General features: G+C 26.1%; 1 protein-coding gene across 1 annotated transcript; it reads right to left on the bottom strand.

Annotated features, from left to right (window-relative positions):
* Window positions 1-5,535: 5,535 nt before the first annotated feature.
* Window positions 5,536-6,385, bottom strand: LOC109813992 (transcription repressor OFP13). Its single transcript, XM_020378304.3, has one exon. The coding sequence runs from the start codon at window positions 6,285-6,287 to the stop codon at window positions 5,556-5,558; it is 732 nt and encodes a 243-aa protein (XP_020233893.1). The 5' UTR covers window positions 6,288-6,385; the 3' UTR covers window positions 5,536-5,555.
* Window positions 6,386-13,669: the final 7,284 nt, after the last annotated feature.

The raw sequence follows: 13,669 nt of genomic DNA, 5'->3' as shown, positions 1-13,669 counted from the left end.
TAAACAAATGGTAAAATAAAATAAGTAAATAATTTAAAAAAAAAACAGATTAAATGGCGTCGCTGTGGCCTATAGCGACACAGTGTCGCTATAGGCCATAGCGCCACTTAAAAAAATTAAATAATAAAGGAAAAAAAAATATACACAACCCTAATTACAGAAAAATTAATTTTACAATTACAATATTATTTAACTGCTAATATAAAATAAACAAATGGTAAAATAAAATAAGTAAATAATTTAATATAAAAAAAACAGATTCAATGGTGTCGCTGTGGCCTATAGCGGCACGGTGTCGCTATAGGCCATAGCGCCTCTTAAAAAATAAATAAATGCATTATTTTATGATTACGTTTTTAAATAAATATTTTTTATTTTTATAAATATATAAGTTCACTTCATTATTTTTAAATTTAGAAATTATTTTACTTTATTTTGTTTTTTTTCTTAAATGGTGTCGCTATGGGCTACACCATTTTTAATGGCGCACGAACTGTGTCGCCTCAGCCCATAGCGACACTGTTTTGGCTCATTCGAGCCCACCCCACACCAAAAAAAAAAAAAAACCACGTGGCATTGGTGTCGCTATGGCCCATAGCGACACCGCTGTAAACAGTCCTAAAGGCGTAAATAGTTTTCAAACAGCACTATTTACGTAAATAACTTCCCATACAACCCTTCTTTGGTCAAAAAGCCATCTTTTTTGGCATATTTGAACTGTCACTTACTCCCAAAAAAAAATTGAAGAAGCAGAGACAGTAATGTTATAAGTGTGGTGCACGTTTTCCAAAAAGAGAAAATGGGCAACCTAAGAGATTGAATGGCTTCAGCTCTGAGGTGCATTTAATGCATTACCACAGAAAGCAATGAGCTACAGCCAGAAACAACAAGTTTCGTATATTTTGTGTTTTATACTTTTATTTTCATCACACTTCTCATGAAAATTAATTTTCTCGGAAAATGAGGGTATCACTGTAACGTCATTATCTCACTAAATACTGAACAAACATTGATTATCTTCTTAAAGTTTGCATTCCCTATTGCTTTCCCCCATCTTCTTAGACAAGTAAAAACGTAACCTGCTGTGTATTTCTTTATTTATTGGTCTGTCTGAAAGGGGATAAATCAGAAAAGAAAATGACTGTCTATGTCTATATTATTTTAAAACAAAAATGAAACACTGTTACAGAGCATTCTCTCTTCACCTGTAAAAAAAAAAACTGCATAATCCAGCAATAATAATACAATTAGAACTTGTTACTTATTAGAACTGAAGATGAAATCTATTTTTTTATTTTATATCTTTTTAAGTAAACTTATATTGTGTTAATAATAAAATAAACGATCCATAATTTTATTAAATTTTTTCAAAAAAGATAATAGTTAATTTTGTCCTCACATTGGTTATACTTTATCTTAATTTAAACTTTCATTAAAAAAAGTAGTCTTAAAATACTGTTAAAGACACTAATTGATAAGAGGAAAATAAAACAAGACAATTTTACTTGGCTGATAACATAAAATTGTTACGATTTTTTCTTCATTAATAAAAATTACAATAATAATAAAATATAAATTTAAAATTTTATACGTTCTATTTCTAATCCCACATTGATTTTAATTTCAAATTTCAAATATGTAATCGAGTTAAATTCTGGTATTTTATTCCCTATCGTTGCTCTTTCCTGTTCAAATATGATTATAGACTAAATAAAAAAATTTATATAAGAAAGTATAATAATTATTTTTTAATAAAAATATTTATAATTAATTAAAATCAATTTTATATAGAGATTGGTGTTGAAAAAAGAGGAGCGGTTTTAAATTATTTTTTAAAATTTACACGAGTCTCTTGTATATTTATTTCCTAGTTTTTGATGATTAATAAAATTTTACTTTATATAACTAGATATAAAATATTGGGATGAGTAATTAATTGGATTAAGGTCAATAATGTTCCAGAAATTTTTGAACTCCCATGAGATTGTCTTTAGCTCACCTACAGTGCGCCATTAATTAATCCAATTAACAATTCAATAATCAGTTATAAAACAGGACATATAATATTAAAAAAAGTTGTCTGTCTCACTGCATAGCAGAACCTACTATGCTAAAAACCTAGATTTACTTGGTTAGCTGGGAAATGGAAATTTAAAATATGATAATGTGCAGGTTTAGAAGCTTCGGTGTTCTAGACAAGAATCATAGGCTAGGAATCTATGCTCCATTGTTATATATGCAAGCTCCTTTTACCTTTGTAAAATGTGTTTTACGTCAAAACAAAGCAAGTTATTATATATATAAATTAAAGGGTCATGAGAGTTTGGAATTAGCAACCTATTATTACCATAATGCTATGAGTTAGCAACCTATCTATTACTACCAATACAAAATTTGACTCCTCAAGATTTGTCCCAACCCTTCTCATTATCTACAAGTCTGAGGCAAATGTTTCGGTTTTCTTTGTCTCATAGGAGATGATATATTCAAAGAGTGGAGATAATCAGAATCCCAATTAAACATCCCAACCATTTGTTTATAACATGCTGCTATCGAGGTGTATATATAAAAGCGGTCATTTTTGTTTTTTTTATTATTTATTTTCACATTTTAGTGTATTTGATTACAAAAAGATGTCTAACCCAATACAATAAACTTTGAGTCGTATATCCATACATATGTGTATATCGAATGCATTTTTGAAGTAACATTTCACTGAATAATGGCAACAATATATGAAATCTTTTATTAGTTCACAGCAAGTTATGTCATTGTTACGAGGTCCAACACCAAAATTAGGTTTTATTAAGTAATAATGATATTAAATATATTTTAAAATTATAATTAAGTTCTAAATTCTTTTAACTTCTAAAATTATAAAAATGTTATTTTGTTTTCAAAAAAATTAAAATATAATTATTTTAATCCTAAATGTAATCAAATAACATAATTTTAATCTCTAAAATCATAATAATATGAATTATGATAACTTATATTGTAATGTTTCAAGAATTAAAATAATAATTTTATAATTTCAAATGTTAATTCTAATTTAAATAACATTTACACAAGATAAATCAAATTATATTTTCTATAAATTTATGCATTTTAACTTAGATAAATATTTTTTAAAAATTAAAGTACATAAGTTAATTTTATTGTTTATTTACTTAGTTTATTTTAATATATAAATATTTATTAATAATTTTATCTAAAATATTCTTAAAGTAACTAATACTTATAATTTTAATAATTAATTATTAAATAGCTAAACATTTTTGACAGATTGAATAACTAGTTAAACATCAATAGTGATGTATCAATTTACGTGTAATTTTTAAAAATTTATCACTAAATTTTTAGTGAGGTTAATTATTATTAACAATGAAAAAAGTTACTATTAACAATGATAGATTGAATAACTAATGAATATTTTTATTTTTTAATATATATATAACATATTTTTTGAACTTTTTTTTGTTGTAAGTACATTATTATCCTTACTTGATAATAAAAGAAAACTTGATTAGAACTTGCCATACTACTTGCCTATTTCTGCTTCTGGACTCCAACAATGCTCGTTTTTCTCTAATTTCTTTTTACCATTTCGAGGAGGATGGAGACTTGGAGAGGGACTTGTACTGTAAGTAGCCGGATTTAACATAAGATTTTTCATTTGTTAGTTGTTACTATTAATTCCTTTGGGACGATAAATGCATTCTTGATATTCTCTTCTCTTCGTGCTCAACATGTCATTTTCTTGTTTTTTTCCAACAAGCACTAGTATAGTTGAAAGTGAGTGATAACGATCTAAGTTCTTTTGTGCTATTAGGGATGATGTCCTGCCGAGTTACAGTAAAAAAAAATTACATTTATTGTGAGAACATGAAATTTTTAAATTAATACACAGCTTGAATCTCAATGATTAATTATTATTTTAACCCTTACAAAGATAAATGGCAGTTTTTTTTACCTTTTTTCGAATCTTGCATGCAGCTAATATATATTGGATTCGAAAACACGAATTACATTCCAAAATTTAAATACACATATAATACAAGAGGCATATAAAGACAATGTTTTCCAACACAAGCATATGATATGTAGATAAACATATATGTATTCATGTTATCAGTTTCTCTGGCCAAACACCATGATAATGCAGCTTGGTGCAGGTACACAGAATATGAGTTCAGCAGGACCACGCCAAAATTCTGCGCTGGATTTGTACCCATCATTTGATAATGACTTCCTAGTTCAAAAACTAACGGCTATGATCTCCCTCGCCGGGTAACCCAACTGCAACTTATCCGATGGTCTATATATCGCTACAGGGCAACTATACACGTGTATATATGGGAATAACACTTTTAAATAATTAATCTATTTAATAAAAGTTATATCATTTTTCCCGATGATACTTTATACAAAAATTCCATCAATACTCTCTTTATTTTTTATTCATAGTCGTTTTGTCAAAATTTATTATTATTTTTTTATTATTATTTTATTAAAATTAATGACTTATTAACTTTTTTTTCATTTTTATCCTTGATAATTAATATATGTTTATTGAATAATGTGTCTATTTATTTCTAATGTCTATTTATTTTTTTTTCAACCACCTAAATAAAGTTAATGTTGTATTTAAAAGGACAATATGTTTCCAACAAAATACTATAAAAAAATAGAGAGTAAAATAAGAAAGTAAACAATAAATATTTTTAAAAACTAAAATATTAATCATTTTCATGTAAAACCTTAAACGACTATGAATAAAAAATGGAAGGAATAATTTTTAGTACAGACAAACTTAAAGCGTGCATTTTATTGTGTCCGAAGTTAAGTTCTACTTAACATTATTTTTGCCAAATTTAATTAATGGTCCTCATAAAGAATGTTTTCAAGAATTCATCACAAAATATATATATTAAGTTTAATTAAAAATTTAGATGAAAGTAATTCAAAATATGTTTTTAAAAATATTTTATACTGATTAACATTTTCTTCAAGGAGTGGAATCATGTTTTGCAGGCGTGCAACAAGTTACCGGCACAGAACTCGTGTATGACATAAATGTGTAGAAGCAAAGTAAACCTAACAAGTTAGTAGTTACCCAGCAACTTCATTCTTTTACTGTGGTCATAAATATAGTTAATTCAGTAATTAATTAATTACTATAAACAAGGTGATGTATGTTGAGAAAGCATGTTGAGAGTTGAGATTGAGAAAGGAAGAGAGAGTGTCTATCTGAGTGAAAGCAATAGAGGATTTGATGTCATTTAGCCTCATACATACAGATTGACAAAAGATAATGACTCTCCAAAACACGTTAGCATAATATAATTCATGACAAATATAGAAATTTTCATTCCCTGGCTTCCCATGCAGTAAAGGAAACAAAAATTGACAACCTAGCTGGCTAGTGCTAGCTAGCTCCATTATATCTGATGAATTTCTCCCCACACGTGAGAGCGAGAGGGGCATGGAAGGCCGGCATGAAACAAAAATGTTATGATACATTACAAATAGAAATTATAATTAATAAATAGTATTTAATTAAAAGACGAAGAAGACGATGAAGCCTCGTCCTCCCTGACTTGTTGCAACAAGAGAGAAGAAGTAGAAGTGGCAGGTGTGTGATTATCAACCTCAGCTTCCAAACAAGAGGAAGAGAGCGAGGAGCTATAAAGCGATAAAGGGGAAGAAGGAGAGTTAGAAGAAAAGGAGGAGGAAGAAGAGAACAACAAATCAACGAAAGCGCCAACGATATAAGCATGGTTGGTTTTGCCATTGACTTTCAAATACCAACACAAAAGCTCTTGGAGGCCCTCCCAGTCCTTCACGCACTGTGCCTCCAGCATCTCCTCCATGGACTTGCGGAAATCGACGTATGGGTCTTGAGAGTCAACGGACAAGACAACGCTGTCTTTGAAGGGCAACGTTGTTGTTGTTGTTATTGCTGCTGTCTTGGCCTCTAATATGGAACTTGTCTGGTCGGGCTCGAAGAACAAACGGTGAGAACGCAAGCCGCGAATGAGTGTTTCGGGGGAATCAGGTCTTCTAGAATCTTCCTCGGAGGCGGTGGAGAAACTTCCGGAGTCGGGGGTTACGGTGAAGAAGGAGTCGGAGGAGTCTAAGTATGCGGCGTTGATGGTTTTGAAAGCGGCGTCGTTTTGGGCTCTGAAGGAGAGCGTTCGGGGTTGGTGACAGGAGGGCCAGGGCCAGGGAGAGGAAGAAGGCTTGTTGGGGTTGAGGAGGGAAGGGAGCTTCATTTTCTTCCCCATGATGCCAAATGAAATTCAGATTCAAATCAAATGAATTTGGGAGTTAAGTTCCTAAATTGAGGGCATTAATGGCAAGTCAGATGTGGCTCCTGCCTGTGGGGGGAAGATTTTAAAGGAGTGGTGGGTCAATCTCTATTTCTCCTGCTGCTTCCTGGGCTCACCTTATTCAATTTTAACACCCTTCTCAAATTAACCAAATAACTCTATTTTACACTTATCTTGACTTCTTCTTCTTTTTACCTTTTTCCCATCTTTTACTTTAATTTTCTAATTTATATTCTTTTATAGAGATTTATGTTGAGAATGAGATACGTTATTTTTAATCCCATCAGAAATAATTTTATTATAAATCTTGTAGTTAATTTTGATGTTGTATAAAGTCATGTCTCATTCTAATATAATTTTTTATTAAAAAAATTAGATTTAGATAAATTGTACTAATATTTTGTATAAACTTTTTAAATTTCATATGGTATTTCTCTCTTTTGTCTTGAATATATACCTGGGTGTTGATTTTAAAATATAATTAAATTTGAATTAATTTAACATGTTAATATCTCTGAAGAATCTTTATTTAATTGAAGTTTTCTTTTCAATATTTTTTTATATTAAGTTTCAATCAAAAGTACGATTTGTGTTGAAATTGATACAACTAAATAATACTAACTCACATTCTTAATTATAGATTATTGTTTTTTATATGAAAGACTGGAGAAAGTACAACTTTTAAATTCTAAGTAATTATTTGAAACTCATTATGCTTTATATATATATTATTCGAGAAATACTTTTATCAATAAAAAAATAACATACAACAATAATAAAAAATTGAACTTTTGTTTTTTATATCTACTAAAATTGCACCGCTAGATCAACCTAAAGTTAATTTAGAAAACACATTTGATTACATTACATTATAATGTGTATCTATATTACTTAAAAAATACAAAAAACATTATATGTACCCCAATAAAGAAAATTATGTGTTAAAAAGAAAGAAGAGTTGTGTGAAAATTTAAGAAATCGAAAGATTATAATATCTCATAAATAAACACTCAATTTTGTTATTAAAAAATGGTAGACATGATTCCTAAGTTTTTGAAAGATTTTCAAAACAAATAAATTGTCGTTGAACCAGTAAAAATACCCAAATGTCATATCATTAAGAGGAAAGAAAAACAAAAAAAAAACATTAATAACATAATTATTGTACCCTTGACAAAGAATAAGTTAAAAAAAATCTTAGATTTGTAATTGTTTATAAAACTGTAACGTAGTGAGAAGATTTTTGAGTTTAGTTGACTCTAGAGAGAGAAGAGTATATAAGGATTTTTCTGAGAAAGGAATTTCATAAGTTCATTCTCAAAGAAACTAGAGAGAAGTTTTAGAGAGAAGGACTCTAGGTCTGTGAGCTCCTTTCTCTCTCAAATATCTCTGGTTGATTCTTCTTCTTCTCTAGATCACTAACTTCTTCTGTCTTCTCTTGGAATTCAGACTAGGAAGCTTGATTTTGAAGGATTGAAGTTCGGGAGTCGAGCTCGGAGGAAAGTTTTCTTCTTCCCAAATTCTTGGCTGTTCGGAGCCAATCTTCATGTAAGGGAAGCTAGAATGTATATTGTTTGGTTGCATGGGAGTTTAGGAACTCCATTGATGTATGGAATTCGAGAATAAGTGGTTGAATTGGGTGATTTCCTCATTTTTGGGGTTTTTGGGAAAAATGGGATTTTTGTCAATTTTGATGCATTGATTGGTTACATGTTGAATCTGAACTCGTTTTTGAGTTATAGGGAGTCTATATGTTGCATTTAATGGATTGCATGTGGTTGAAGTTGCTAATTTTTAGGTTTTGAACGGATTTTCGAGGTTTTTGGAGGTTTTTGGTTGTTGTTATGATGAATATGGTAACTATTCTAATGGTTAGTACAATAGTTGCGTTGAAGTGTTGATACAATGTTGATATGTTGAATCATGTTGAAATGATTCTAAGATGTATATGATATGTGTTGTTTGTCTTTTGTGTCAGATGTGAAGATGATTATATAGTTGTTGTGTTGCATATTTAATTATTATAATTTATTTATTGTCTCTAGCTTACCCTTGCATGTTTCCATGTGGTTTGGATTACGATGATCATACGATGTATGAGAACAGGGCAATGATAGGCTAGGAGATAGCTGCTAGAGGTCACAAGAGGTGCCTAGAGTTGAATTTTGTTTTGTAGACTACCTTATAGTAGCATATTTTGTTGTATATAGCTGGTTGTTGTTGATTGTTTGATTAACAACTTGTGTTGTAATTATTTTTATTATACTATTTTAATATATATTCCAGTAGCGTGTAGTGTTACTCCATAGTGTGACGGTCATGACGGGTCATTACAGAAACCCTCGACAAAAATCATGTATTTATATTAAGAAAGAGTGCTATTACTGCTAAACTCTTTTACACTTTTCTTAAAGGAATTTTGCAATTCATTAAACATAATATAGAAGTACTCATATTCAATTTACATATCATTGTTTGAAATCTTTTAAAATAACTACTCATTTTACTGAAATTCGAATTTAATAATTTAAGGTTTACAATCATAAATTTATAACTATAATAGATAAAATAATTAATGATAACTAAAATAGAAAAATCAAATTATAAAAAACTCTATGAAACATAACAATAACCTTTTATTTTAACTAAAATACTCATGATCATAATATTTAAACATGACAAAATATTTATTGCATAATAGAATTAACATTTAGGAACTCAAATGTTACGAATAATGTTTCAGGAATCTATCAGATACCTTTACCATTTAAGATCAAGTTAAGTGTTTATTGATATATTTATATTCATTATTTTCTAAATGAATTTAGTCTAATTAAATTATTAGACTTGTATCACTAAATTTAATTGACAGTTATTTTATTTTTATTTTATTTTTATATCTTTAAAGTGTAGTTGATTATAAGTTAACTATTCTTAAAAAATTTGTATTGATTATTTTCAAATTAATAACTTATTTCTAACTCATCAGATATAGATGATGAAGTTAATATTAATTTTTATTAAGTTGATATAATTATCAAAAACATTAAAAGAAAATATTTCCTCATAATATCATATAGTATAACAATTTATTTATGACACCAAAGATTTTAATGCTCATACCTCGTATGATGAAAACCTGAAAACCTTAAATTTTGGATCAAATGTCCCTCGTGAAAGGGTCACCATTTCAGAATCAATAACTTACACGTAACGACATAAGGTCATCTTTATTCACGTCGAGGTTACTTAAAACGGAGTTTTTATAATTCTTTTATTATTATTTTTAATAGGGAATTATTTTATTTCACTTTATTTTTTATGGTTTGTTAAGATTTTTCGAAAAGCGTGTACAGACATTTATTTTATTTTAAAAAATACATTTTTTATGCAACATATAATTGTAGATATTTACAATTGTTTTTTTATTGAGATTATTTTTTCATCTTTTAATTATTTAAACAAACATAGCTAAATGATCAAAATACACTTAGTTAGCTAGTGGTTAAAATTAGAACGAAAACATTATTTAGTTTCTAATCGAAAAATACACTTTATGAAAATAGAATACGAAGAGTGCCAAACACCTAGTAGAGTGATGAAGAAATTTGAGCTTCCACCTTTATTATCTTTTCTTACTTGTATAATTCATTATTTTATGGATAATAACAAGTTATTCTTGTATATATCCTTAAAGACACTTTTAAGTAAAAATAAAAAATGAAATTCTTTATAGTAAGTTTTATATGGGAGAAAGATTCTCTCGTTTGAAAAAAAAAAAATACTTTGATATTTTCAAATGTTGAAATCTTACTTTTGATTCCCTTAACCTGTACTTTATAATAAAACATAATTATACCATATTAACAAAATTAATTGAACGGGTATGATTTTATCACGTAAAAATCTCACTATTCATTTCAATTTTATATATGCATATAGTTTAAGTTAAATTTGGTGAATGAATTCGTCAACTTATCTATTTTTTATGAGTTAAATATGATAAATAAGTTTATCAATTGTCTAATTCATCTGGTCCATCCAATCAATTCAACGAATCTAACTTACCAACTTACTCTTTTTTGTTTTATTTTTTTAATAGGTAAATTTGTAATAAATTTATATTGGATCAATGTTTTATTTTATTTATTTTTTAGATTTTATTTTATTTTATATTAAATAAAAAAGTATTATTTTAATTACGCATATTTTACCTGTAGATTTTCATATATAATATTTTTTAATAAAAATATATATTATTTTGTCTCTTTGCATGAAAAAAAAAATTAATTCTTTATTTAATTTTATAAATAATAATGAAATTATAAATTAAAGTAATAATGTATATTAAAATATTTTAATCAATATTTATTTTTAAAATTTTGGATAAATTAAACGTGAGTTAACTTATAAATTTATCAATTCACTAAAATAGACTAATTCATTAATCTATTGCTAAATAAAGTAAGTTATATTTTTCAACCCATTTTATTTGGTAGACCAACTTATCTCATCCCATTTTTTTCTAGATTTTTTCGTCCCATTTTAAGTAAGTTGACCCACTTAATTACTCTCGGGTATATAGATAACAAAATTTTAACTAAATACAAAATTTAAACTTTTTGATTAATTTGATAAGTATAAATGTGATTTTCTTTTTTGCCTAATTTATTTAGAAGCATTTAAACTTGATATAAATAAAATATTTCTAATAACATGTTTAAATTAGGATTGGGTACAGATTGAATCAGGTGGGATTTTAGCCTTTTTTAAGTTTGATTTTATTAGTTTGAATTAGTTTAAATTGATCCATTTTTTTTTGTCTTTGATCCAAATCGACTTAATTTGATCTTATTTGATTTGGTTCATAGAATTTATCATTAAAATTAAAATTAAAAAATTATATTAGACAATTTATAAATATATTGTCATATTATCAACTAATAAAATATTTAATATTATTAGCTTTAAAAAATATTTTGTACTTTTGTGAATTTTGTCTAAAAACTAAAAATATAATAATTTATAAAAATAATTGAAGTTAAAAATATGTGAATGATTTTGAATAATTAGTTACAAAGCTCCAGAAGTTTGATAAAACAAATCTAAGAAATAGATAAAAAAGAATAAAAACTAAATAAAAAATATATGAGACCAAAAGAATATTTTTAGAATTTAAAAATAAAATAATCAACAAAATATTTACATTAAATAATATATTATCTTTATTAATAATATAAATTAGTCCACAAGTTAATAAATCAACATTATAAAACACTTAAAATCTGTCAATAATATTACAAACTCAAAATAATTTATTTTAAGTAAAGATCATAAAAAAAGTATTGAGAGACTTAAAAAAATTAAATGAGTTTATTTTATGCTAAAAGAGCAAATTTTCCAATCTAATAATACAATATAATATCATATAATATTTATTTAATCATATAGACGAATTTAATTTGATCTTGAAAATCAAAATTTGATATATAAATCAAATTTATTTAATTTTTAATTTTTTAAATCTAAATTATCCAACAAAAAATTTCAGTTTAGTTCGATTTTATTGATTCATTAAATTGATTCAGACCAAACTGATACACGTACACTTCCCAAATTTAAACCACCTATACTATTGCTCATTTAGCCGTACCCTTTGTAGCCTTGAGATTGCATTGCAACCTCTCCTTAAATCCTAAATAAATTAAAAAAGAATAATTATAAAATAAAAGCAATAAACAAAATAAACAAAATCTTTTTTTCTCTTGTCAGTAGATTATTTAAATATATTACACATCTCATTAATGACCACATTTAATATAAACACACAAATCAAACGGTTCAACAACCCCGTATATTTTGCGCGGGAAAAAGGACTGGACACGGGTTTCAAGTTTTAACAAGTAAATTTCAAGAATATATCATACTGTATAAGTTAGATAACATTTTCACGAGATGAGATCTTGTATGAAAATTGCATATGTATATTTCCTCTTAACACACATCATTACTTCAATATATACAGTAATTATTATAAAACTTATACAATAATATTAGAAATATATATTTATATATATATATATATATATATATATTTAAAGAAATATCAAATGATATTAATATAGTGTATCAAATATTACAATGTTTAATAAATTTATATTAAATATAATTTTTTCAAAATTTATTATTAGATTATAAATTCTTTACTCCTAAATAACATAATGTAAAATTTTATATTAATTTAAAATAATTTGATATTTCATTCATATACATTAAAATTGATGTAATATATATATATTTAAAAATATATAAATATAAATAATTTAATTACCTTCAAATTGTTATTTAATTTTAATAAAATTTGACATAAATACAACGTGATATAAAATTATTGAGTAGTATAATAGTTAGTGAAAAATTATATTGATGTCATTAAATACACACACTCATCAATTACATCATCTGTCATTAGGGATGAGAATAAGTCAGATCATATCAAACTTTAAATATAAAGGTTGAGTCTATTTTAAAAAATTAAAGTCCAAGTCCAATCTATTATTTATCATAGATTTTTTTTTATAGGTTTGACCTTTGATCTTTTTAAAGTCTGACATCACCTATTAGTCTATTTAAATTATTAATGTTAATTATACCAATAAACTTAATTTTTAAAAATTAAAAAAATTATTTTTAAAATAGAGTTTACTCAGTATTATTAAAATTTAAATTTTTTAAAAAATATAGGAGAAAATTAAATCATTTTCTATTGAAAGAATAATTCATGTGTAGTCATGTATGTTCATATACAACTCCAAGCGTGTGGTTCAGCGGTAGGGGTTGATCCACGCTTAAGCAAAGTCAGGGGTTCGAATCTTGCCTTATGTATGCAGCCGCGTTAAATCTTGGGGCCAGCTATCCCACCCTTTAAGCTTTGTAAGCTTATAAACCCGTAATGAAAAAAAATTATTGTATAAAAAAATATTTTAAATATTGATAATTTATTTTATTTTATAAGTTTATTTTTTATTTATATTTTTAATAATATACATATATTAATTGTTTTTATATTATATAAATAAATAGATTAATCTATCGTACTTTTCCATAAACTTAAGCCAAACCTTTTGTTATATATATAATAAAAGATTAAATTATTCTTAATTTTAATATTTTTATTATATATATATATACATTACAATCAAAAGAGTAAAAAAAATTTTAATTTTTTTTTCATTATTTCTTACTTTACAACTTACATAATCATCTCATGTAACATAAGATTAGTGCTACACATTTTTCATGGGTTAAAAAATTTTAATTAATGAAAAGTAGAAAAT

Source organism: Cajanus cajan, chromosome 6, assembly GCF_000230855.2.
Source record: "Cajanus cajan strain Asha chromosome 6, NIPB_CcT2T_4, whole genome shotgun sequence".
Taxonomy (NCBI): domain Eukaryota; kingdom Viridiplantae; phylum Streptophyta; class Magnoliopsida; order Fabales; family Fabaceae; genus Cajanus; species Cajanus cajan.
Note: the sequence above shows the minus strand (reverse complement) of the source record. Positions and strands in the feature narration are given on the sequence as shown.